The 27,661-nt window shown below is 46.4% G+C and overlaps 1 protein-coding gene across 1 annotated transcript in view; it reads right to left on the minus strand.

The window, feature by feature from the left end:
* CFAP47 (cilia and flagella associated protein 47) overlaps window positions 1-27,661 on the minus strand; it is a 1,094,449-nt gene that overhangs the window by 693,804 nt on the left and 372,984 nt on the right. The window contains 2 exon segments of the mRNA XM_075333814.1: window positions 9,461-9,549; window positions 20,401-20,551. Of these exon segments, the coding sequence (XP_075189929.1) occupies window positions 9,461-9,549; window positions 20,401-20,551 (240 nt within the window).

Here is a 27,661-nt window from a genome sequence, read left to right on the forward strand (position 1 = left end):
CACCAGCATGTCGCACACAACATCACCGCTTCCTTGAGAAACTCTGTGTGTCAACGGGTGCATTTCACCACCGATACTTGGACCAGTAAGCATGGACAGGGACGTTACATGTCGCTGACTGGGCACTGGGTAACTATGGTGATAGATGGTGAAGGGTCTGCTGCACAAGTCTTGCCGTCTCCACGACTTGTGTGTCAATCCTCTGTCTGTCCAAGTTCCGCCACTGCTTCTGCCTCCTCCACCTCATCTGGGTCCTCCACCTCCGCCCCAAGCCTGCCTGGTCATGCCACCAGCGTTTGCACTGTGCAGAAGGAATCACGCACCCCTCATTACTATGCTGGCAGCAGAGCGCAACGGCATCAGGCGGTCTTTAGCTTGACATGTCTTGGGAATAGGAGTCACACAGATGGGGAGTTGTGGTCAGCTCTGCTGTCCGAGTTTAATAAATGGTTGTCTCCACTCAACCTGCAGCCTGGTAAGGCCGTGTGCGACAATGCTGCAAACCTGGGTGCGGCCCTTCGCCTGGGCAAGGTGACACACGTGCCTTGTATGGCTCACGTGTTGAACCTTGTTGTCCAGCAATTTTTAACACACTATCCTGGCCTAGATGGCCTTCTGACCAGGGCATGAAAACTGTCTGCTCACTTCCGCCGTTCAACCGCCGCAGCTGAGCGACTTGCATCGCTCCAGAAATCTTTCGGCCTGCCGGTTCATCGCCTGAAATGCGATGTGGCGACATGCTGGAATTCGACTCTCCTTATGTTACAGCGACTGTGGCAGCACCGCCGAGCCCTGGTGCAATACATTATGACGTATAGCCTGGGCCAACGAGATGCAGAGGTGGGGCAGATCACCCTGATGGAGTGGTCTCAGATGAAGGACCTATGCACCCTTCTGCACAGTTTCGACATGGCGACGAATATGTTTAGCGCTGACAATGCCATTATCAGCATGACAATTCCAGTCATTTACATGCTGGAGCACACGCTAAACACTATTCGGAGTCAGGGGGTGGGACAACAGGAAGGGGAGGAACTACAGGAGGATTCATATGCGCAAGACACAACAACATCACCAAGGTCCAGACGTTCATCATCACCAACGCGGCAGGCATGGGACCATGGGGGACAGGGATCAACAAGGGCGCATGGTAGCAGGCGAAATGTTGAGGAAGGTGCAAGAGAACATGAAGAAATGGAGGACGAACTGTCCATGGACATGAAAGACTCAGCGGATGAGGGAGACTTTGGTCAAATTTCTGTTGAAAGAGGTTGGGGGGAGATGTCAGAGGAAGAAAGAACGGTTAGCACCTCTATGCCACAAACACAGCGTGGACTTGGTCCGCATGGCTGCGCAAGACACATGAGCGCCTTCTTGCTGCACTACCTCCAACATGACCCTCTTATTGTCAAAATCAGAAGTGATGATGACTACTGGCTTGCCACACTATTAGATCCCCGGTACAAGTCCAAATTTTGTGACATAATTCCAGCCATAGAAAGGGACGCACGTATGCAGGAGTATCAGCAGAAGCTGTTACTCGATCTTAGCTCGGCTTTTCCACCAAACAACCGTGCAGGTGCAGGGAGTGAATCTCCCAGTTGTAACTTGACAAACATGGGACGGTCTCGTCATCTTCAACAGTCTACCCGTACCAGTAGCACCGTATCTGGTGCTGGTAACAGCAATTTTATGGAATCTTTTCATAATTTTTTTAGACCGTCCATTGCAAGGCCACCCAGGGACAACAAGTCTGACACATAGTCAACGGCTGGAGAGGATGATACAGGAGTATCTCCAAATGAACATCGATGCCATGACTTTGCAAATGGAGCCTTGCTCATTTTGGGCTTCAAATCTTGAAAAATGGCCAGAGCTCTCAACTTACGCCTTGGAGATTTTGTCGTGTCCAGCTGCCAGCGTTGTCTCTGAACGTGTCTTCAGTGCTGCTGGGTGTGTGCTGACAGATAAGCGCATGCGTCTGTCCAGTGACAATGTGGACAGACTAACGTTCATCAAAATGAACAAGTCATGGATCCACAAGGAATTTACTACCACTGTGTCATCCTGGGGAGAGTAAATGCTTGTGGATTTGGAATGTGCTTGATGCAAATCAAAACATCCTGTTTGCAACTAGGGCACAAGTGCTGCCACTGATGGGGTGTCTGTGTGGCCCAATTTTTGGAAAAAAGGGAGACTCCGCTTGGAGTAACCCTTGCTTACTGTGTTTTTTAAAAGGAGCCAAGATGAACAAGTAATGGTTCAGCAAAGACTTTGCTACCTACCCCGGTGTCATCCTGGGGACGGTTAAGAATGGCGTATTTTTGAATGTGCTTGATGCAAATCTAGCTGTGAAGTGTACAACTGGGGCACAAGTGCTGCCACTGAAGGGGTGGGTGTGTGTGGGGCCCAATTTTTGGAAAAAAGGGAGACTCCGCTTGGAGTAACCCTTGCTTGCTGTGTTTTTTAAAAGGAGCCAAGATGAACAAGTCATGGTTCAGCAAAGACTTTGCTACCTACCCCGGTGTCATCCTGGGGACGGTTAAGTATGGCGTATTTTTGAATGTGCTTGATGCAAATCTAGCTGTGAAGTGTACAACTGGGGCACAACTGCTGCCACTGAAGGGGTGGGTGTGTGTGGGGCCCAATTTTTGGAAAAAAGGGAGATTCCGCTTGGAGTAACCCTTGCTTGCCGTGTTTTTTAAAAGGAGCCAAGATGAACAGAGCTGGGATCAGGAAAGACTTTGCTACCTACCCCGGTGTCATCCTGGGGACGGTTAAGAATGGCGTATTTTTGAATGTGCTTGATGCAAATCTAGCTGTGAAGTGTACAACTGGGGCACAAGTGCTGCCACTGAAGGGGTGGGTGTGTGTGGGGCCCAATTTTTGGAAAAAAGGGAGACTCCGCTTGGAGTAACCCTTGCTTGCTGTGTTTTTTAAAAGGAGCCAAGATGAACAAGTCATGGTTCAGCAAAGACTTTGCTACCTACCCCGGTGTCATCCTGGGGACGGTTACGTATGGCGTATTTTTGAATGTGCTTGATGCAAATCTACCTGTGAAGTGTACAACTGAGGCACAACTGCTGCCACTGAAGGGGTGGGTGTGTGTGGGGCCCAATTTTTGGAAAAAAGGGAGACTCCGCTTGGAGTAACCCTTGCTTGCCGTGTTTTTTAAAAGGAGCCAAGATGAACAGAGCTGGGATCAGGAAAGACTTTGCTACCTACCCCGGTGTCATCCTGGGGACGGTTAAGAATGGCGTATTTTTGAATGTGCTTGATGCAAATCTAGCTGTGAAGTGTACAACTGGGGCACAACTGCTGCCACTGAAGGGGTGGGTGTGTGTGGGGCCCAATTTTTGGAAAAAAGGGAGACTCCGCTTGGAGTAACCCTTGTTTGCTGTGTTTTTTAAAAGGAGTCAAGATGAACAAGTCTTGGTTCAGCAAAGACTTTGCTACCTACCCCGGTATCATCCTGGGGACGGTTAAGTATGGTGTATTTTTGAATGTGCTTGATGCAAATCTAGCTGTGAAGTGTACAACTGGGGCACAACTGCTGCCACTGAAGGGGTTGGTTGTGTGTGGGGCCCAATTTTTGGAAAAAAGGGAGACTCCGCTTGGAGTAACCCTTGCTTGCCGTGTTTTTTAAAAGGAGCCAAGATGAACAGAGCTGGGATCAGGAAAGACTTTGCTACCTACCCCGGTGTCATCCTGGGGACGGTTAAGTATGGCGTATTTTTGAATGTGCTTGATGCAAATCTAGCTGTGAAGTGTACAACTAGGGCACAAGTGCTGCCACTGAATGGGTGGGTGTGTGTGGGCCCCAATTTTTGGAAAAAAGGGATACTCCGCTTGGAGTCACCTTGCGGTGTTTTACATGATTTTAGAAGGGCGTGCCATGCCTATATCTTTGTCTCCTCCTCCAGCTCTTTTGTTTTCGCATGAGTATATGTCCTTGTCACTTTCCCATGTGTTTGTGTTGTGTTGTGAGTTGTTTGTCACTTTTTGGACACCTTTGAGGGTGTTTTCTAGGTGTTTTTATGTGTTTGTGAATGCCTGCCATTGTTTCCTATGCGGTTCGAGTTCGGTTCGTCGAACGTTCGACGAACTGAACTCGAACGAGACCTCCGTTTGACGAACCGAACTCGAGCCGAACCACGACCGGTTCACTCATCTCTAATAGTGACACCGCCGCTGCCTTGGTATGGGGGCACGCGGGGCTGATCAGCAGGGCAGCAGGATGGTATCCCCTCCACAGGAAGGGGAGGTGTTGTCCCGGGGCCCAGGTGTAGGTGGTGTGCAGGACTGGGGCGCCGTCTGCAGGCTGGACCGGATGATACCGGTGTACTCACTGTTGTAGAATAAATTACACAAATTCCAAGTAGTAAACCAAGTGCCGGATACCGGTAACCTCCGGAGGGGTGTGCTAAAGTCCCACACACCAGTTGACAAGACAGGGGCCCTTCCCCCTGCACTTCAGTGTTTTTGTCTTGTGTGTTGACTAGTCTGCATGAAATGGGGTAATAGATCAAATACTTGCTGTAATGAGACAGGTCAATAAAGGCTATTAAGCCTAGATACAGTATTTGACCCTGAGTCAGCGTTATTCATTAGAACATAATACAAGAAATTTACGCAAACCGACATAAAAAAATTCCAAAATCTTATTGTCAAAAATACGTAAACAACAATTCTAATTTGGTGGGCATGATATCAGCAGGGAATTGGAGACAGAAGACAATTGTAATCAGGTCCAAAAGGTATAACATACATGATCACAATCAGAGTATCAATTCATATTAAAGCCATGCACTGTACAAACAAAGTAGATTGAGGCAAACCACCGTTTTATAATCCAATAGGACAAAAATGAAAGAGGTACCCCTACAATTGCATGAAACAGTAGGCTATAAGGATGCACAGAGCCATATGAAGATGGTAAAGTTTCCCAATAATAAACATGCTTATTCAAAAATGTACAAGGTCCCCTCCTCGGCAATGTATAACATATGCCAGAGGAAAATATAAAGTATAGCCCAACAATCAATATAGATCTAATAATAAGCTCTGGCGATAGTGTTAAACTCCAAAGTGCACTAGTATACCCAAGCAGCCCATGTAAACAGTAATCCAAAGTGCATGACTCAAAGTGTAGTAATATAATCAGAACAAAATCATCATTACCTAAAGAAACAAATGTCTTGTCTGGAAAGCTCTTTCATTTTTGTCCTATTGGATTATATAACGGGGGTTTGCCTTAATCTACTTTGTTTGTACAGTGCATGGCTTTAATATGAATTGATACTCTGATTGTGATTATGTATGTTATACCTTTTGGACCTGATTACAACAATTGTCTTCTATCTCCAATTCCCTGCTGATATCATGCCCACCAAATAAGAATTGTTGTTTACGTATTTTTGTTAATAAAATTTTGGAATTTTTTAATGTCGGTTTGCGCAAATTTCTTGTATGAAACGGGGTAAGTCCGCTCCCTGTGTCTTTGTTGTGGGAGCTGTTGCCCGCGAGATCTGACCCTTGGGATTTTTACAGGCACTTACAGACGCCCAATCCCTCGCGTTGGGCTTCCGTCTCGCTCTATCTGGGTCTACTGGTGGGACAAGACGTGGAATCTTGTCCCCTGCTGGCTAATTGACAAGGGGCTTGAAGCTGTCCTCGTCCTAGGGTCCGGGCACCCCGACTGTGCACGGCCTCCAGACCGGATTCCCGCTGTCGGCACCGGCGGGCTACAACCCCGCCCCGGTCCACCCAAGGTCCCCCGTGACAGGATCTCTGCTGCCCGCGGCCCCGCTCCGCTGTCCGCCACCCAGTCAGCCCAAGCAGTCCGGCAGTCTGGGACCCACAACCCCCGACTACCACTCCATTCCTCTCACTTCCATTCTCCAGACTAATCTGTGTCTCACCTCTCACTGACATGTTCTCTAACCTGACACCTCAGGACCCCTAGGTGGGCGTCACCATTTGCCTGGCCCTGTCCACTGGTGTGTCCCTATTGTCCTGGGGGGGTGACTAGGCTTTGTGGCTGTTGTTTGTACCTGTGTGTGGGGTTGTGCTGGAAGGCCAAGGAGGAGGGAATCCTGCATCTGGAAGATGGATGCAGTCTCCTGTGAAAACCTGATTTTGTCAGGGCGTCACATGAGCATAATGAGCGGAGGTCGGAAGCAAGTGCCAGCAGTGGCAGAGACAGCAGTGCTGGAGAAGGTGAGTATAGAAAACACGTGTGTTTTCTCCGGTGCATGTCACACGGATCACATCCGTGCGGTCTGTGTGCTGTCCGTGTGACACCCGTGATGCCGGAGAAAAATGGACATGTGTACGTGAGGAGCACACGAGCACACGTATGCTCCACATGGACACACAGTCCATGGCAAAACACGCACACTAGTGCAGACCCATTAAGTTTAATGGGTCTACGTATGCTTGTGTCTCCGGCACGTGAGGAAACGGACCAAACACGTACCGGAGACATGGACGTGTGAAGGAGGCCTAAAATAAACTTTATACTTAGCTCTCAAACCAGAGAGGGTTCTCCTTTCTCAGTCCTGAGTTCCCTGTCAATATCTTGACACAAACAACGTCATATGGCTGCTGATCGGCTGCAACCTTCACTATTCCAACAGAGTAGAAGAAATCTTGTTTTTCACTGCAGTGGTCACATGAGATTGTTTATATCAAGATACACCCAGGGCTATTATTAAAGGGAACCTGTCAGGTCCAATATGCACCCAGAACCATGAGCAGTTCTGGGTGCATATTGCTAATCCCTGCCTAGGCGTTCCTGCCACTGGTAGCATAGATAAAGGGATCTGTAGAAAAAGTATTTCCAAAGATCTTTTATCGTATGCTAATGAGCGCGGGGACTAGTCCCAAGGATGTTTCTTCCATTGCTAGTCGGCTCCATTAGCATGTTAGCACACCCCTGTGGGCGTGCTAACATGCTAATGAATACGCAGCGTCAGAGGGTGATCTCACTCACCTCTCCACTGCCATCGCCGCCCGACGCTGGATTTCGGTTCAGTGCGCATGACCCCGGAGTTTTGGTCATGCGCACTACGAAGTCGCGTGTACGCGTCCCGGCTTGAAACTGAAGTAGTGCGCATGACCAGAAGTCCGGAATCATGCACACTGAGCCGAAATCCAGCATTGGATGGAGATGGCAGCAGAGATGTGAGTAAGATCAGCCTCTGATGCTGCACATTCATTAGCATGATAGCACAACCACTGGGGTGTACTATCATGCTAATGGAGCCAACTAGCCAGGGGAACTAACGCCCAGGGGACTAGTCCCCATGCTCATTAGCATACTATAAAAGATCTTTAGAAATACTTTTTCCAAAGATCTCTTTATCTATGCTAGTATATACAGGGATGGTTAGGCAGGGATTAGCAATATGCACCCAGAACTGCTCGTGGTTCTGGGTGCATATTGCTCCTGACGAGTTCACTTTAAGAAGGGGCTGTTAACCCTTTTAAAGGGGTACTCTGGTAGCACACATTTCCACATTTGAGGTGCGTAGGTGTGTGGTGCCAATGATGTTATGGCCCCACATACCTGTCATGTGTGTATGATATCTGCTGATCATGCATAAATGTCAGCAGGTATTTAGGATCATTTTAGTGATACAGAAATTTAGTAGAATGTCTCTTTAAAATAATAGTAAAATTATAGTGTTTGTAAGCCGGGAGGGGTCAGAGACTGCCCAGATATTATTTACATCTGCAAGGACATGACGACAGCGGATACCTCTGACCCTTGCACTGCTGACTGCCTGTAGCACACAGATCTCCTGGCTGGTTAGGAACATTTGATTTATATGTCTTTATAACCTCCAGCTACTTGATATATTCTCCGGCGTTCTGGTAGTCAATGCTCTTTCTTGAACATTAGGAAATAATTCTCTTTCCACATAATAACAGAGTATGAGTAATGTTATAAGCAAGAAAAACCTAATGGCATATTTACATGAGCCAAATGGTGAACAAGCTCAAAAGAAGGCCTATTGCTAATTTTTGGCCCACAAAAATATGCCAATGGCCATACGACAAGCGAGCAAGATGCGTTCCTGAATTATTAACATCAGTATAAAATAATTGCTATCAGCAGTACATCACCCAGCATTAGCTGAGGATAAGCTGCTGCTAACATGATGCTGTTTATGGGGCACAAGGATCATATTAAAGGGATTCTCTAGGCTGAAATGAAAAGTCTGCAGAATCATGACAGTTTGCAATGTGCACACCTTCTTGTCAGTGGGCAATCATGGGACCATATGTATGTGATTTGCATGCTTGTGGTCACCTGCCAACTAGTCTTATCCAGCATCTTTCAATCCTCTTCTATTCTCTAAGAGTTGAGAGAAGCAGAGGAGAGTCTAGTCAGCACATGCCGACTCCTATGCAAATCACAACTCTAGTTTAACCATATAATGGAGTCATTTTGTACTTGTAATGTAATTGTCAAGCTTCCACTTGGGGGTGCAGGGACTTAGAGAAGATCAAACTTCTAAGTGAAGTAAGACAAAAAGCCCACAAGAGGTTGCTAGCACAAGCATCAGAATAGTCAAACAAGCTAAAGTCAAAACCGGGATGTCACGTCTAACTAAGAAGGTGAGCAAGCTGTAGTCAAATGGAAGCAAGGGGGTTGGAAGCCAAGGAGTCATGTCAGGAGCCGAAGGGGAGCAGAGCCAAAGTCAGGGGATGTTATCGAGGTCGGAGGCCAGGAGATCAGGTAAGTACAGAGAAGGGGTTGGAGGCCCAGACACAGAATGGGACCGGGGTCAGGTAAACAGGATGGTAGAACAGAACTAGGGGCACGGATGTCAGAGAGAGGTAGGCTGGGTAGCGGGACAGATCAGAGAAAACTCACAGGAACCAGAGCGCACGCTGCAGAGCAAAGCTATTACTTGCGATGTTCCGGAGGATTCCACACAATAATAAAGTGGCGAGAGGCAAGACCGCACAGACCCCATCCACCTGATTTAACCCTGTCAGAGCCAAGCTATAGTCATGACAGTAATATTGAGATTAGGAGACAAAAAGGAAGATTGAGAAACATAGTTATTTTCAGTAGGGACATCAACTAAAGATGGTGAGGCCCAGATATCATCTTGGTCTGTCTGATGGTGCCCGGTCATGAGCTTGGTCTGTCTGATGAGGCCGAAATAAAAACAAAGTTTGAGAAGGGCTGATCTAGATTATAAATTTCTTTTAAATTTAATTTTCTGTATGAAAGATTACCATGAAGTTCACAAAAATGTTTTTTTAAGAAATAATGATACTATATTATATGTATCAGCCAATCAGAAGCTGCCTTTTTTATCAGCATATTACAGAGGTAAATTCTAACTGCCTAATAATAGTACTATTTTGACAAGTGATTTATGTGGGTCTTTATTTTATTATCTCATCTGTTGTATACTTGGAGGATTACACACACACATACCTGAATTTTCCATGACGTTTGTAAGGGCTTTCCACAGATAAACAGATTTTTTCCAACTCATAACATGGAGATTCTTGCTTCAGTTGAACCTTACAATAAATATAAGCATTCCCAAGTAAATGTTCATTATCACATATTACACAACGGTAAAAGTATTCTGTATACTTCTGTGTACGTCTGTTATCGTTATCTGATGTGGGAGCTTCTACTTTGTGAGCTTTTCATTTTCAACAACACATGAGATGTATGACTTAAAGAGAACACCGAGATCTTGAGGTTATCACTCCACTCGGTAAAAGCTATTTCTGAATGTAAAATGTCATGCAATTCTCCTTCATCGTCTTCTGCTAGTGGCTACAAAGACAGAAGTAGAAGGGCAGCCAAAGAACAACTGTCAAGATACCGGAGTGAGGATAGTTAATCAATGACAAGTAATGACTGTGGCTTCCTCTCATCCTAGATTCATATTACCCTTTACTATCTGTAGCACAAGATGGTGACATTTACATTATAAATCTTCATTTTCATTGCAATATTTCCTATTGTTAGTGAGTCATACATTATTACCATGCAAAATACCCAACAATTGTGCAAACTGTGACTTCGCAAATAATATTTGCAACTGGATTTCAGTAAATATGATTCACAGTTTTTTTGCTTTTATAAGCGCCTTTGTTTCCTTGAACATTGCTATTTGTTGAATGCGTTAAAGGAGTTACCAAAAAATGTTGAGTTTATCTGTGCTGTATTGTCATATAAAACACCCCTACATTGTTATTTTTGGTTTTCTATCTTTTGTTCCTCTTGAATTATCCCTTTAGTCTCTGCAGCTCTTTGTTTACATTCAGCACAAGCAAACTGACCACTTCCTGTGCAAAACCTCAGTCAGAGCTGGCACCGCCCGGCCTCAGTGTCCAGCCTCGCCCCCTGCCCGCGCTCACTGTCCAGGCTCGCCCCCTGCCCGCCCTCTGCCCGCCCCCTGCACACACATTCCCTGTCAGCATTCTGCCCCAGCACCTGACCTGTTATCACTCTAACAATGGAAAAAACAACCCCACATCGGGCTCTACACCACACACACAAACACAAACACACACACATTGAACTCTGCACCCCACATCACATCAGGCTCTGCAACCCTCCCCCAGCCACACACACAAACACACACGGCGCTCTGTACCGAGCCCCCCCTCACCATCGTTCTGTACCGACCCCTACCCCCATAGGGAACATATGTGGGCTACATTCACATGATCGTTCCGTTTTTGCGGTCCGCAAAAAACGGTCCATTTTTTCACGGATGCATCCGTGTGTCATCCGTGTGCCTTCCGTTTTTTTTGCGGACCGCAAAAAACGGAAGCAGAAAGAAAGATAAATAGATGAGTAGATGTAGAGATAAATAGATAGATATAGAGACAGAGATAGAGGGATGAATGAATGAATGAATGAATGAATGAAAGAATAGAGGGATAGATAGATAGACAGATAGATAGATAATGGATAGATGAATAGATACATGAGAAAGACCTATATAATGTCCCACCCCCCTGCATATTCTAAGCTGGCACCCTTTAGTGACTTTCATGTGTCACTAAAGAGTGCTTAGCCTTGTATTTAGCCAAAAAAAAAAATAAAAAAAAAAATGAGGTCGGGAGGGGGGTTGGGATTCGAGGAGATACATAATCTGTAATTTTGTAGTTTAACATAATCATAATGTATGTATTATATGATTATTGTTATTAAAATCTAATAAAAAAGAAGGTTAAAAAAAAAAAAAAAACGACATGGTGTCCCCCCTATCCTTTGTAGCCAGCTAGGGTAAAGCAGATGGCTGCAGCCTGCAGACCACAGCTGGCAGCTTTACCTTGGCTGATAATCCAAAACAGAGGGCACCCCACGTTATTTTAAATTAAATAAATAATTTAAAACAAAAAACATGGGGTCCCCCCAAATTGCATCACCAGCCGAGGTAAAGCAGACAGCTGGGGTCTGGTAATCTCAGACTAGGGAGGTCCACTGTTATTGGACACTCCCCAGCCTAAAAATAGCAGGCCGCAGCCGCCCCAGAAGTGGCACATCCATTAGATGTGCCAATCCTGGCGCTTTTCCCCAACTCATCCCATTGCCCTGGTGCGGTGGCAAACGGGGTAATATATGGGGTTGATGTCAGGTGTGTAATGTCACCTGGCATCAAGCCCTAGGGTTTGTGATGTCACGCGTCTATCAGATACCCGACACCACCAACCCAGTCACTAATAAAAAAAATAGACAACAAAAAAAGTTTTATTTGAAAAAACACTCCCCACATTCTCTCTTTCACCAATTTATTGACAAGAACAATCAAATCCAGGTCCGATGTAATCCAATAAGGGGGACACATGACTATCCATACCATAGACAATGTCCCCCCAGTCAATGAAGAACAGAATGTTCCCCATTGGCTGGGAGAGTAATGCAGTGACCTGAGCTAACATCAATAGGTCAGCCCAGGTCACTGCAGGGGATGACGAGCGCTGCCAGGAGGTTAGATGAGATCATTACCTGATGTGACGATCTCCTGCAGTCCTGCCATCAGCGCTGTCACTGCCTTCTATGCCCGCCGCGTTCTCAGCAGTATCGCCCGTGACGTCACCGCTAGTGACGTGAGAACGCAGCGGGCATAGGCGTAAGTGACCGCGCTGACAGGAGTGAAGAGGAGATCATCACCGCAGGTAATGATGTCATCTAACCTCCTGGCAGCAGCGTTCATCCTCCCTGCGGCAGCCAGCACTGCAGGGTGAGAATCTGCATGTGGGCAGAGACACACTGCAATGAAGGCAGCCGCCGGGCTGGAGCGGGACACAGACTGAAAGGGTACTTCTACTATCCTGAGCAGGGGGCCAGGTGCTGGCGGTGACACCGTGGGCGGGGAGAGTACGGGGTGCGGAGGAATGTGTGGGAGGGTGCAGGGAAGGGGGCGGAGACTCACGCACTGTAGCCGCCCAACAGGGCGGCAACAAGCTGTTACAGATTTGCATGTCAACATGGTCCTGCCCATGTTGACATGAAATGACCGGAAGCAGCAAAATCGCGGCAGGAGCAGTCACATGACCACTCTGAGCCGGGGGAGAGGGGCTGACAGCAGGGCAGGTAAGTGGTCTCTATCTACTTACCTGCCCCAATGTAGCCTAATAGTTTAATAATAAAAAAAAGTCAAAATAAGCCGGATAACCCATTTAACACAGAATATATCAGTGAGCTGTTCTGATGGGCAGTTTGTAACTATTTTATGACTTTTTTTGAGCCAGTCTCCCCCAATTAATGACCACATCAAAGTTCTCAACCTTGATGTCATCTGTGGTCATAAATTAGCATACAAGTGGTCAGTAAATGACATATAATGAGCTGCTAACTCCTCATTAGAAAAACTCACTGATGGATTCTTAGTTAACCCACTCTGCAGCCTGTGTGGAAACATAAAAGCTGATTTTATATATATATATATATAGCTGATATATAAAGCTCAGTGTATGTGTGTGTGTGTGTATGTATGTCCGCTAAAGGAATCCGCACCATCGCAGTTACAATCATGAAATTTTGCGCAGATGCCCCGTGTGACCCAGGGAGCGTCGTAGACTATGTTTTGACAGAAAAATTTAACTCCGTTCCGCGGAAAGAGACAACCGGGGAAAGAGACAGACGGGGAAAGAGACAGACAGGGAAAGAGACAGACGGGGAAAGAGACAGTCCTGGAAAGAGACAGCCCTGGAAAGAGACAGCCCTGGAAAGAGACAGATGGGGAAAGAGACAGATGGGCAAAGAGACAGACGGGCAAAGAGACAGATGGGCAAAGAGACAGACGGGCAAAGAGACAGACAGACACACACATAGAGACAGACACAGAGATAGAGAGAGACAGACAGAGATGGAGACAGATAGACTGATACAAATACAGAGAGATAGAAATAGTCAGACAGAGACATAGACACAGATAGACAAGGAAAGAGACAGACAGAGATAGACAGACAGCGACACATAGACAGAGACTGGGAGAGAGACAGAGAGACAGTTACTATCTCGAGCAACGCCCGGGTACTACAGCATATATATAGTATATATATATATATATATATATATATATATATATGTGCACCGCCCCGTGCTCGGCGGCAACCGAGCTGCTCGGATCCGGACTTGCCGGGTGGTGGCTCGAGCGTCTCCGGACCCGGTGGCCCCGTGGTCCACTTCGATCTGAAAGGGGTCTGGCACTTGTAGGGGATGTAGGTGTATGGCCGGAGCCGTCTTTGAGTTTGTGACGCCACCCACGGGTTGTGGTGAAGGTGGACACCACCGCTGCAGTTACGGGGGCACCCGGGGGAGAAGTTATGCAGCAAGTTGTTAACTCCTCCGTGGGCAGGGATGGTAGCCCCGGGACCCATTGGTGGGGTAGTTGGGCGGTGCAGGGAGGTGCGCGGCCGGAGGGCACTGTTGTACTCACAGTTAGTAATGTACACGCGTCTCTGGTAAACCAAGTTGATGGTGGTCGGTGCCCGCAGCCGGCTGCGTCTGGTCCCCCACCCGGTTGGTGGTCTCTGCCTTTCTCCTGCACCATCTTGTGTATTTATGGGCTACCTGTGCTTCAGCATCGGAAGTCCACTCCCCGGCTTTGTGGATGTCGGGAGAGCCCTTTTGCCCACAGACGCTGGCCTGTGGGATCTCTCTGCCTGTGCAGTGGCTTTCTATCCCCCTCGTTGGGCTGTTGTCTTCAGTCGGGACTTTGGGTGGGAAAGGACCTGTAGTCCAGACCACAATCAGTTAATTAACTCAGTCCAGTTGCTTCTGGACCTCGTTTCAGGGTCTGAGTACCCCCCTTTGTGCTCCAGTTTCCGAGTCGATTCCCCGGGTCGGTACCGGCGGGCTACTACCCTGTTCCGGTCCACCACGGTTCCACCGAGCCGTCTTCCCGGCTCCTGCAGACTGAGGCCACCGTATGTCTCCTAGCCAAAGGTGCCCGGGCTCCAACCCTGGCACCTGTCAGACTGCTGCAGACCTGGGCACAGGCCTGCTTCTACTCTACTTCACCTCCACTAACAGACAGCCTACTTTTCCCGCCTCAGGCTCTCTGGACTCCTCGGTTGGCGTGGCCAACCGCCTGGCTCAGCCCCCTGGTGTGTCTATCAAGCCCTGAGAGGGGTGACTAGGTTTTAATGGTTGGCTGATGACACCTTTTTAGGGGACAGGTGTTGTGCGGGGCTCTATCTGTGACTACCTGGCTAGTCCAGGGCGTCACATATATATACACAAGCAGTATATGTACACCGCTTTTCCAAAACAGAGGTTTAGCACCTATCCACAGTACAGGATAATGGAGCAGCACCCAGGCACTCCATTCAATGTCTTTGGGTTGAACGATAACAAAGCTGGGCTCATCTGTCTTTTCCTCAGATTTGGAATGAAGTAGCCCTGCGCTTACTATAACCAACACTTCATTCAAACTTTTCTGCTCTACTGTTGTGCAATTAGTCGGAAAGGAGGACTCAAGGCCCCCAGTTTAGTCATTGATTGGAACCCCGATATTCACACATTTATCATTAATTATCAATTATATTTTCATATGTTTTTGACGATATTATTGTGCTGCTTGGATAATGGCTGTCTGTACAGGGTATGTGACCATATGCCATACTGCATCACCTTAGTAGAAAGGCATGTGTATTTTAGATACAATATACGGCCGCACTATCATGGCAATTACGTCTAGGGTGTGATAGCTGGAGCGCATAGTTTTCAGGCTTTCGTTCCAGTAGGTGTTCCAATAACAAGTTCTGAGTCACTAGCTGCGCGATCTGGGTAGTGACATCTGAGGTACGAGACCTGTAACGCATAATGTTTGAGTGTGCGTTCCAGCGCCGGACACATCCGGTAATGCTCTGACCCAACTTCTTCGTGTATCAGCTTTTACCTTCCCCGCCATCCAGAATCAGGTGAGTGTTCCAAGCCTTATTTGGATTGTTAGGTGGAGGGCGGTCACCTGACTTTGGTAGTGACACCTGTGTCCAGATGATTGCTTCAATACAGGACACAGGTAATATTTGGCAATATTCTGTTATACCTTCTGGTGCACCAGGAATTACCTTCCCTGCCATCTGGAACTAGGTGAGCGTTTCAAGCCTCACTCTGATTGCCATGGTGGGTGGTGACTATACCCGCCCTGAACACATTTAAGGGTGGTAATTTTAAAGTCCTGTGCGCTATATTATGCCCGTACATATTATGTTGGAGGTCCGTATGAATCTTAAGGTAGGACCTAGTTTTATCATATGCTGAGTGTTCTTTGTGCACGTTATCATTTTTTGTTAACAAAATTCTGTTGAAAATATTGTGATCATATTGCTCCAATTTGAGCTTTTGCTTTCCTGGCCAGTTTTCCCTGATGATTAAGCCAATTATGAAACGCGTCGGGAGGTCTAGGAGCATTTAAGGTCAGATTGTTGCCACTGAGGGGTAATGTGAGGCAGTTGTTTTGCCCCCTCCCCCCTCCTCTATTGGACAACATGTCTCTTTCATTTTCACCTCAGTGTTTAATTATGACCATTAGTATGTATTGGGGATGTTTTTTTCTATTATCACTTGAGGATTTTTCATATTGTGATTACTCACATCAATCTTTTGTGTACATATTTTTGTGGACATCGGTTGGGCTACAATTGATGTCCCATTTTTGTAAGAACATCTGTGTACATGTGGCACCCCTGACCTGGTCAAGCACCATTGAGTACTGCACCCATGCTGGGACAGTGCTCCCAGGTAATTCCAAAGGCCAGAATGAGGTGTGTACGCACAGACACATAGCAACCAGGTCTCCCACACCATTAGATGGGACCCTAGCCTTCAATTCTTGTCAAAGGGTGTAGTGGAGGGGCTGGGAGCTAAGCTGCAGAGGCTGTCAGGAAAGTAGGAGGAGAGCCAGTCTGACAGCAGTGAGCGTGGTTGCTAGGAGACGCAGGCGCTCGGACACGCAAGTCAGACCCTGCACGTGGAGTAGCCGTTAGCGGGGGAGAACGGTTACCAGTGAGTCAGTCAGAAAGACACCTGAAGAGAGGCAGTCAAGTACGGGGACTGGTGGTGACTAGGCACGCACGGGGAACAGGTCCCTAGAGTAGACGTCCATTTATTGATCTGCTAAACCTGCCGGCGAGGGGACTGGAAGTACCTCACCAACGATACAGACTCCGAGCCTCAGCAGCAACAGGGGGACCCATAAGGAGACAGAGCCAGAAGTCATCTCACCTAGTCCACGCTGCCGGCAAACGGGCCAAAAAGGGGAGAAACGGCAGTAGCGTCTTCCCTGGATAGACCCCACGGTACTTCAAGTCAGGGGTTATCCGAAACAAGAAGTGCTAGGAAGGCGAGTTAATGGTTACCCTCAGAACAGCCTGAAGGAGTTCCTGGTTTCTCCTGGTTTAATCTCAGCATCGCCCGGGTACCTCACAAAACATCTAAAAGTGAGTAAAAACAAGTTGAAAGACTTTCCGGACTGAGACTGAATTATTCTGGGACCTGTTGTTCTACACACCCGAGTCCCTGAGGCCAGCCTCACTCACGGGAGGCCACACCATCTGACTGCAGACTCCATCAGCCCCAGACGCTCGTTAAACCTGCAGTGGCGGTCACCCATAACCCTGACCGCAAACCATGAGTGGCGTCACGACTCCTATATATAAAAAAACAGACATACCTGTTGCCAGAAATACCAAAGTGGAGACCCTGTGGCGTCTCTGAAGGTGGAGTTATGTCCCTGGGGCGACTGCTGCAGGTGGGCTTCACGTACACAGTAAGGCCGGTTTCACACTTGCGTTGTTTTGACGGGAACGGGTTCCATCACAAATGTAGTACAGTTCATTTATTTACAGTGGAAGTGCAACACCATGCTATTGTGTGCTTCATACACTACCCGCATGTGCCCACATGGTGTTGCGCTTCCACTGTTAATAAATGAACTGTACTACATTTGTGACAGAGCCCATTCCCGTCCAAACAACGCAAGTGTGAAACCGGCCTAAAGCCTGCTTTACACACTTCAATAGATCTTTCAATCCGTCGTCGGGGTCAAGTTGTAAGTGACGCACATCCGGCATCGTTCGTGATGTATTTGCGTGTGAAACCTACATGCGATCGATATTGAACGAAAATACGGTGATCGCATACACGTCGTTTATTCCTCATACATTGGACGTTTGGTAGTACGAAACTAGTCAATTGTAACGTGTGACATCCCTCATACGATTTTGATATCTGATGCTATGTGTGCAGGTGTGCGCTCTGCACCGCAACTTAAAAAAGGTCTGCTTCAGAGCGCAGCTGAAAAGCTGCGTTCTGAAGCGCCTCACAATGTCTGTCATGCACTAATCTCTGTCAGTCCGTCACTATCTCTGTCCCTCACTCTCTGTCCATGTCAGTCTATCCCCCTCTCTCATATACTCACCGATCCCCGATCCCCGGCGCTGCACGGCATTCACACTGCTCCGGCGGCTTTTACTGTTTTGAAAAAGCCGGCCGCCCATTAAACAATCTCGTATTCCCTGCTTACCCCGCCCACCGGCGCCTATGATTGGTTACAGTGAGACACGCCCCCCACGCTGAGTGACAGGTGTCACACTGCACCCAATCACAGCAGCCGGTGGGCGTGTCTATACTGTGTAGTGAAATAAATAATTAAATAATTAAAAAAAATGGCGTGCGGTCCCCCCCAATTTTAAAACCAGCCAGATAAAGCCATACGGCTGAAGGCTGGTATTCTTAGGATGGGGAGCTCCACGTTATGGGGAGCCCCCCACCCTAACAATATCAGTCAGCAGCCGCCCAGAATTGCCGCATACATTATATGCGACAGTTCTGGGACAGTACCCGGCTCTTCCCGATTTACCCTGGGGCGTTGGCAAATCGGGGTAATAAGGAGTTATTGGCAGCCCATAGCTGCCAATAAGTCCTAGATTAATCATGTCAGGCGTCTATGAGACACCCTCCATGATTAATCTGTAAATTACAGTAAATAAACACACACACGCCCGAAAAAATCCTTTATTGGAAATAAAAAACACACACACATTCCCTGGTTCACCACTTTAATCAGCCCCAAAAAGCCCTCCTTGTCCGGCGTCATCCAGGATGCTCCAGCGTCGCATCTAGCGCTGCTGCATGGAGGTGACCGGAGCTGCAGCAGACACAGCCGCTCCGGTCACCTCCACGCAACGCAGCTAATGAAGACAGCCGTGCGATCAGCTGATCTGTCACTGAGGTTACCCGCGGCCACCGCTGGATCTAGTGACAGCGGGTAACCTCAGTGACTGCTCAGCTGATCGCGCGGCTGTCTTCATTAGCTGTGTGGAGGTGACCGGAGCGGCTGTGTCTTCTGCAGCTCCGGTCACCTCCATGCAGCAGTGCTGGATGCGACGCTGGACCATCCTGGAGTACGCCGGACATGGAGGGCTTTTTGGGGCTGATTAAAGTGGTGAACCAGGGAATGTGTGTGTGTTTTTTATTTCTAATAAAGGATTTTTCGGGCGTGTGTGTTTATTTACTGTAATTTACAGATTAATCAAGGAGGGTGTCTCATAGACGCCTGACATGATTAATCTAGGACTTATTGGCAGCTATGGGCTGCCAATAACTCCTTATTACCCCGATTTGCCAAAGCACCAGGGCAAATCGGGAAGAGCCGGGTACAGCCCCAGAACTGTCGCATATAATGTATGCGGCAATTCTGGGCGGCTGTTGGCTGATATTGTTAGGGTGGGGGGCTCCCCATAACGTGGAGCTCCCCATCCTGAGAATACCAGCCTTCAGCCGTATGGCTTTATCTGGCTGGTTTTAAAATTGGGGGGGACCGCACGCCGTTTTTTTTAATTATTTAATTATTTATTTCACTACACAGTATAGACACGCCCACCGGCTGCTGTGATTGGGTGCAGTGTGACACCTGTCACTCAGTGTGGGGGGCGTGTTTCACTGTAACCAATCATAGGCACCTGTGGGCGGGGTAAGCAGGGAATACGAGATTGTTTAATGGGCGGCCGGCTTTTTCAAAACAGTAAAAGCCGCCGGAGCAGTGTGAATGCCGTGCAGCGCCGGGGATCGGGGATCGGTGAGTATATGAGAGAGGGCTGCTCAATTCAGTTACTCAGGAGTTTAGCGGTCACCGGTGAGTCCTTCACTGGTGACCGCTAATCAGGGAGCGGCACAGACAGAGCCGCAGCATGAAAATGAAGTCGGGTGAAGTTCACCCGAGTTCATTCTGACAGTGCGGCTCTGTCTGTGTCTGCTGTCATCTGCCATTCAGCTCTGCTACATGGCTGTCTGTGGCTGCTGTCAGCGGCCATGTAGCAGAGCTGAATGGCAGATGACATAGTAAAAACGCATCCCTACACATTACACACGCTTGTCAAGTCAATAAATAAAAAAAAAAAGGGTGCCCAATGCATACGTCACAGAACACATGATCTAAAGGATCGCACAGAAAATTGATCAATTTAACATAGGCTACTAACGCTCGTGTGACAGCAAATGAACGACCTACGTGCAATCTCATTAGATCGCATATGCGACCTGGGCGTGTCACATCGCATACGAGATCGCATACCTAATTGTAAGGTGTACAGCTGGCTTAAGAGATCTGTATTGTGTCGGCTTCTCTTACTGTATTTGTCCTTTAAATATCTGTGTATACAGTGAGAGATTTGCATGTCTCTTACTGTATTCTATATTGGTTGCTCTGCAACCATTTATGTTGTGTGTGAAAAATATTTTAATCAGTATTTATTAAAAGTTAAATTTATTTTGTCTTCACACAATCGGTTACACCATTTGCTTGGCTTATTCTATATGATTGTGGTGAGCATCATACACGATTCTATTTTTTGTAATATATTATTTACCCCAAATAAGTCAGAAAAAATACTTACAGTTGGAGATAAATCAGTCAGTCTAGACTGAAGAGAGAAGGAGAGTGTAGTCCCACCTGCTCCACAGCTAGGTTTAGATATCAGTAACATGGTTGCTTCAGCTGGGTGCAAGAAACGACTCTTGTACTCTATAGTCATATCCACTTGGCTTCTGCAAAATAAATATTTAGATGTAAATTATTTATTACTATTTTCATGTTAGATTAGGGACACATAATTCCCTCCTTTATCTTTGATAACAACGGTAATATGTAATTCTTGTATTATTCTAGTGAATGTTATGACTTATAATCTGAAGGACATTAAATGATCAGTAATTAAGAGATATACCTCAGGCAAAGTGTACACACCAGGTCATGCCTAATGCAAAGAAGCCCTCTTCCAAGGATTGAAGAAACTGTCCCTCTAGTGCCACCGATCCTTTTAGGAGCTTTACCACACCATTAAAAAGATTTATCCAAACCACAAGACTTTGGTATTCCTAAATATCCTAAGTCAAGTGACACTACTGCTACGGGTTCATTCACACTGGCATATAAATCAGAAGGGTGCAATCCAATAAAAAATTGGATTGCACTAGGACAATGTTATTCAACGAGATGGTGCTGATCTGCATTTTTTTTCTCAGCTGCATTCAACTTCGGTAACAAAGAATCACAGCATGCTGTGAGTGGGTCTGCAAATTGGACAAGACTTGCCAATGCATGTCGATGGATGTGATAAAAAATGTATGCCATACGCACTATCAATGTACTGTCCGATTTGTACACACACATCATAAGAACCAGGAAATTGTGTTGGCCAAGCAGAGGAAGTTCATAGCCAAAAGCCTCCTGGTAACCAAGAAACCCAAAAAAAAACACATCTATGGAGAAAAAAAGCAGACCATGTTGAGGAACATGAATGTGGAACTGATCATTTTTCTTGTCCAGGAAAAGCTTGAACTGTGGGATGCCCAGGACCCTGGCTATTTCGACTGGGGAAAAAGGAAAACAGCCTGGTTATATAAATGCTGCAGAATGTACCCAAAATATGATGACAGCACACAAGAGGCTCAAAGTGTAATTAATAATCATGGTTTTTAGATACGGTACTGAGTAATGAATTACATTCTGCCAAATGTATAGATGGCTATAAAGTTATCTCCATATAAGGTATATACTATAATTAGCGGGGACATGTCCACTGGCTTCCCAATTTTGTCAACCGGACAAGAGACAAGTTTCTATGCAAAACACAATCGCGTGTTGACCAAAATCATCCTTGTAGGATGTTGTGATTTCAACTGTTGCACTCCGTTAATTTGCAGTGACTGATGTGACATAACGCTGGCAGAACTGCCATGACTAAAATTGGTGAAAGCGTCAACTGTGGGTAAAGCAGCATTTCACGCAAATTTTAAAAAAGGAGATACCTTTACATTGACAGTCCCCATTTCCCCCATTTCCTGGCCCCAGTTATTAATCTGAGTCTGTAAGTTTTGGTCGTTGCTGGGTATTTACTATCTTGTTTAAATGTACAAACAATGTATGTACTAAGACGTATTTTTGCACATCCAGATCCATAATCAACACAAGGGACACAAGCTTGGATTCTGAGGTGTTGGATCCTGTTGAGGAGGTGCAAGGAGGAGGCAAGAGGAAAACCACTGGGAACATCTGAAAACACCAGAGGAAGAGGTCCATGTCCAGGGCAGTACTTCAACCCAGCCTTTGGACACTTCCTCCCAAACTGACCCCATCACCCATCGAAACAAGCATAGAGGAACATTACAAGGCCCATTACTAGGCCCAAGGGTAATAAGATCAACCTTATGAACCTATCGTGCATGGGTAATGATGATGGTGACAAGGCTTTTTGCCGTAGCCTGATCAGTTTTATGTGGGACATTCCCATCCTGTCAAGCTGCATGCCATAGCAGCACTTCATATAGCTGTACCAGTTTCTATAGCTCCGAATGACTCCCTGGTGTTTTATGAATTTGTTGAAAGGTGGCAGCTGCCAACAATAGACCACCTATGCATGTCAATGCCACAGGACCACCAGCAACCAGCCACCAGCAGGGAATACACCATTATTGCCTCTGCACTCACCACCAACTCCACAAGATCCAGCCATACTCCAAACACCAGGTGGTCAGTCAGATCACCAGAGTGTACTATCAGTTTGTGGGAGGAGTGGATCTGACACCTGCCACCATGGTTACACTGTGGGACAATTTCACCACCAACACCAACACCTATAGGAGCTACTATAGTATGGTGGAGTTGGGCCATACCATGGACCTACTCTATCTCAAGCTATTTACCCCTTGTATAACCCTTTTCCCTTCTCCTCATCCTATGTCCACGAGAACATGGAAAAATCCAAACTCCATCCTCCCCCACTCCTGATCCTCAGTGTGGATCCCCTATAACATATTATAATTTATAAGGTATTTTTGGAAACTAAATACCATTATTTGCTGTTTTTCTGTTTGAACATTTGTTTTGTAACATTCAGGTTGCCATATGAGAGCAATATGGTGCTTTTGCCATTGTCGGCTATTTTGGAATGTATAGAAATTCAATTTAATTTATCTTGACTTGCGTTCAATGTGTTCACCTGAGGTACCATGGGAACTGCTGTTCCCCTGTGACCTCAAGTGAACTCACCTGAGGTAAACTCAGTAAACTCAACTCAGATTATAGAGGAAAAAGTTGCTAATAGACAGATGAATCCATGATTTAGAAATGTATAAGTTACATGATCTATTAACAATACACATAACACATCCTCATGATGACACAGGTTCTTCATACTTTAAATGTGAGATAAAATAATTTGTTCTTATTCTTTAATTCTTTGATGAGAAGCAGTACTTGGGAAAAAGCCAGCAATACAGGCGGCTTCCGCAAGAAAAGTCATTACTTTCCCAGCAGTATTTCAGTGATGAGCTCAGTCCCAGGAGAGAAAAACATTAAAAGTAAGTCTTAGAAAATTATTCAAGTATTTGACCTCTACATGTAAAAACTTCATATTATTCATTTATTGCTTTACATAAGAATGTTTCATGGAATAACTAAATTTGCAAAGGAATTCCCTCCTTTCCCACAACTACTAGGAGCCTAAAGGCCACTTTACACGCTGCGACATCGCTAGCCGCTGCTAGCGATGTCGAGCGTGATAGCACCCGCCCCTATCGTACGGCCGATATGTGGTGATCGCTGCCGTAGCGAACGTTATCGCTACGGCAGCATCACATGCACACATCTGCTCTGCGACGTTGCTGTGACCGGCGACCCGCCTCCTTTCAAAGGGGGCGGTCCGTTCAGCGTCACAGTGACGTCACTAAGCGGCCGCCCAATCAAAGCAGAGGGGCGGAGATGGGCGGGATGACTATCACGCCCACCTCCTTCCTTCCTCATTGCTGGCGGGACGCAGGTAAGGAGATGTTCCTCGTTCCTGCGGTGTCACACGTAGCGATGTGTGCTGCCGCAGAAACGAGGAACAACATCGTTACTGCAGCAGCAACGATATTTGGGAAGAGGGGGGCATGTCACCGATTAGCGATTTTGAACGTTTTTGCAATGATTCAAAATTGCTAATAGGTGTCACACGCAATGACATCGTTATAGCGGCCAGATGTGCGTCACAAATTCTGTGACCCCAATGAGAGCGCTTTAGCGATGTCGTAGCGTGTAAAGCCACCTTAACCATGGGTAACAGGAAAAATCAGCAGGTAACTTCACTAAAATGCACTTAGTTTTACTCTAAAATGCTGCACAGGTTCAGAGAAAACAGAGTTTTAAAAACAGCAAGGCACTGGTAGGAATGCAGGGTGACTCCCGATCCTCCCTGAAGGATTCACCCTAATAAACAAAAATGTTAGGAACCAGCCAAGAGGTCTGCTTGGAACATGATCGAAAGGCCATTTCAGCAAAGAACTGGCGCTGTATTGTGTTACCCCATTTGCAAGGAGAAGAATAATTTTATTTTTCTGTGTCTGCCAGTCTACAGTGTGTCTACTGTGTCCATAACATTTCTGTATGCAAGGTGTCGATTTGTATTGAATTGATGATGCCCTACAACTTTGTAATTCACTTTTTTCTCTATCTCGTTCCGTTTTCGAAATAAAAATGCTAACTCCGTTGTTTTCCACCAGGTGGCGCTATAGGTGGTTTCATTGCATAGTGCATGGCTACTTTACTATACCTAGACACCACTTCTATGCCTATAGTTGCCGCCATTGTCAAGTTAATGGCGGTGGACAGGATATGGGTGGACACACTGTATATCTCACCTCTCATATCAAAGTGGTGGAAATGGTTTATACAATTAAACCTGCTGAAAGGCTGCCACTGACTGAAGAGAGGAAGGCGAACATTACTGTTACTCACCTATCCTAGCTCCAGTGCCGGACCGTGCATCTTACTTCTCAGAGGGTGTCTCTTCTGGTCTTGTGCATGTCAGGTTTCTTTGATGTCGCGCTCTTATGGCCTTTTAAGGCTGGCTCAGATAGCTGTATGCCACCATTGTATTCAGAGAGTGCCAGCTCTTACCAAGTGCTTGCACTCTGCTCAGTTTCTAGACAGACTCAGCTCTGCTATTGTTGGTCACTGCTACAGTCTGTATACAGTCCCTTTTTGCCAATCCAGTTCTGCTATTCCAAAGTTATGTCCATATACTGTGCTAGCTATCCAACTCTGCTGCTCCTAGATGCTAGACACATTCAGCTCTCCTACATCAAGATGACTTTTTGCTAATCCAGCTCTATAGATCAAAGGTGCTGTCCAAATACTCTGTTATATCAACGTGCCTGTCTCTGAAATCAGACTAAAGCTAAGTTCACACATGGCATCTTTTGATGCATCTTTGGTGCATTTTTGCCATTACAAAGATGCACCAAAATGCATGCATTTCCTTCCCCCAGCAAAGTCTATGAGATTTTTATTTTGCTGTCCATACTGGGCATCTTTTGTTGGCTGCATCTTGGCTGCGTTTTTGAAAATGCACCCAAGATGCAGCATGTCAATTATTTCTGCGTTTTTGCAGCGTTTTTGAGCCCTTACAGTCAATAGATTTGACTTAAAAATTCATTGGGCAAAAACATGGTAAAAACGCAATATGTTTTTGACACAGTGCGCTTTTGGTGGGTTTTTGGTGCGTCTTTAGTGCATTTTCAATGAACTCAAGATGCACTGAAGATGCAATGGCAAAAAGATGCCATGTGTGAACATAACCTTATTGTTCTAAAATGCTGTCCGCACACTCGGCTCATCAATTTCAAGGTGTTTGTCTGGAGTTTCTGGTTGAAATCCTACATATCCAACTACACTTTTACATACTATTCCACATGCCAATAAGCATATCCAGCTATTTTATTCCATGTTATTTATACTGCCAAATAGGAATTTTAACTCTGCTGTTCCACATACCATCCAGCATAACTAGGTCTACTGTTTCTCGCTAATGTTGTGCCATTTAGAATATCAAACTCCACTGCATCAATGTCTCTAGTCCGTGCTGCTCTCCCTTATCTTCTGCTTAGCATATCCACCTCACCAGTGATCCATAACATTAATAAATTTATACTAAACAGTGGAACAATGTTACGTTCGTTAAGAAAAATTCCCTGTATTCTTGAAGCACCATGATGGAGAAATGATCATTCTGATGGGTACAGAATGCTTCATGTGGCTATTTGGAGACTGATGTAGTCACAGGCAGCCCAGCTTTTAGAACTTTTTATCCACTACGTCACAAATACTGTTTCATTATTATGCATTAGATAATGATATCTATTTTTTTTGACTAGGGAAACAAAACTTGACACTTCAGCGCCACTGTGGTTTTAGACCCATTTAGAAGACTCTTGTCTATTTAAGTGTACATGCCCACGATCAGTTTTCACAGTGTATTAGACACAGCATGCTTCAACTGTGTCCAAAACACTACGATGTACAGTACAAGGACAGTGGATGTGATTTCTAGAAATCCCATGCCTACTGTGCTTGTTTTTTCCACAGCAAACACTGACCTGCGGTGCAGCTTTCCAAGTAGCAAGCATGTCAATTGTTTACTACGGAGTCGCAAGCGTCCTCTGCAGGGAGAACACGAGAGACCGCAACTGCCTGAGACCGGATCGTGGGCACGAGCAGCTGCGGTCTCTTGTGTTCTCTTGTGCAGGGGACTCGCGGCCCCACAGGTCAGGACCCTCCGCTTCCAGGATGCAGTGGTTCCTGATTATGGGCACATACCCTAACAGTCAGTGTTAGTCATTACTAGACCCCTGTCACCTTCACGAAATTTCACAGAAGCCCGCATGTGTGATGCCAGCCTAAAGGTGACTTTACACGCTACGACATCGCTAAAGCGATCTCGTTGGGGTCACGGAATCTGTGACGCACATCCGGCCGCTTTAGCGATGTCGTTGCGTGTAGCACCTATTAGCGATTTTGAATCGTTGCAAAAACGTTAAAAAACGCTAATCGGTGACATACCCCCCTCTTCCCAAATATTGTTGCTACTGCAGTAACGATGTTGTTCCTCGTTTCTGCGGCAGCACACATCGCTACGTGTGACACTGCAGGAACGAGGAACATCTCCTTTCTGTGTCCCGCCAGCAATGAGGAAGGAAGTAGGTGGGTGGGATGTTTTTCCCGCTCATCTCCGCCCGTCCGCTTTGATTGGGCGTCTGCTTAGTGACGTCGCTGTGACGCTGAACGAACCACCCCCTTAGAAAGGAGGCGGTTCGCCGGTCACAGCGACGTCACAGAGCAGGTATGTGCGTGTGACGCTGCCGTAGCGATAACGTTCGCTACGGCAGCGATCACCACATATCGGCCGTACGATAGGGGCGGGTGCTATCACGCTCGACATTGATAGCATCGGCTAGCGATGTCGCAGCGTGTAAAGCAGCCTTTAGGCTATGTTCACCTGGCTTTTTTGCTGTTTTTTTGACAGCACAACCTGATTTCTTGGAAGTAAAGAAACTAATTCTTGACTCCATTTTTGCTGTTTTTGCTGGATTTTTTTGTGTGTGATTTGTCTACAGTACATATTTAAATAAAGTTAGTTTCATTCACCAAAAAGGGATCAAAAACGCAGCAAAAAAGAAAGCTGTATTTTTTCACTCTCAATGCTTTCAAGGTGAAAAAAGCAGCAAACATGCTTAAGGGAAATAACATGCTGCTTCTTTCAAAAACACAGCAAAACACAGCATTTTGCCATTTCAGTCAAAAAGCAGGAGTGTGTGTGTGTGTGCACCTGCATGTGTGTG

The sequence above is a fragment of the Anomaloglossus baeobatrachus genome, chromosome 2 (assembly GCF_048569485.1).
Source record: "Anomaloglossus baeobatrachus isolate aAnoBae1 chromosome 2, aAnoBae1.hap1, whole genome shotgun sequence".
Taxonomy (NCBI): Eukaryota; Metazoa; Chordata; class Amphibia; order Anura; family Aromobatidae; genus Anomaloglossus; species Anomaloglossus baeobatrachus.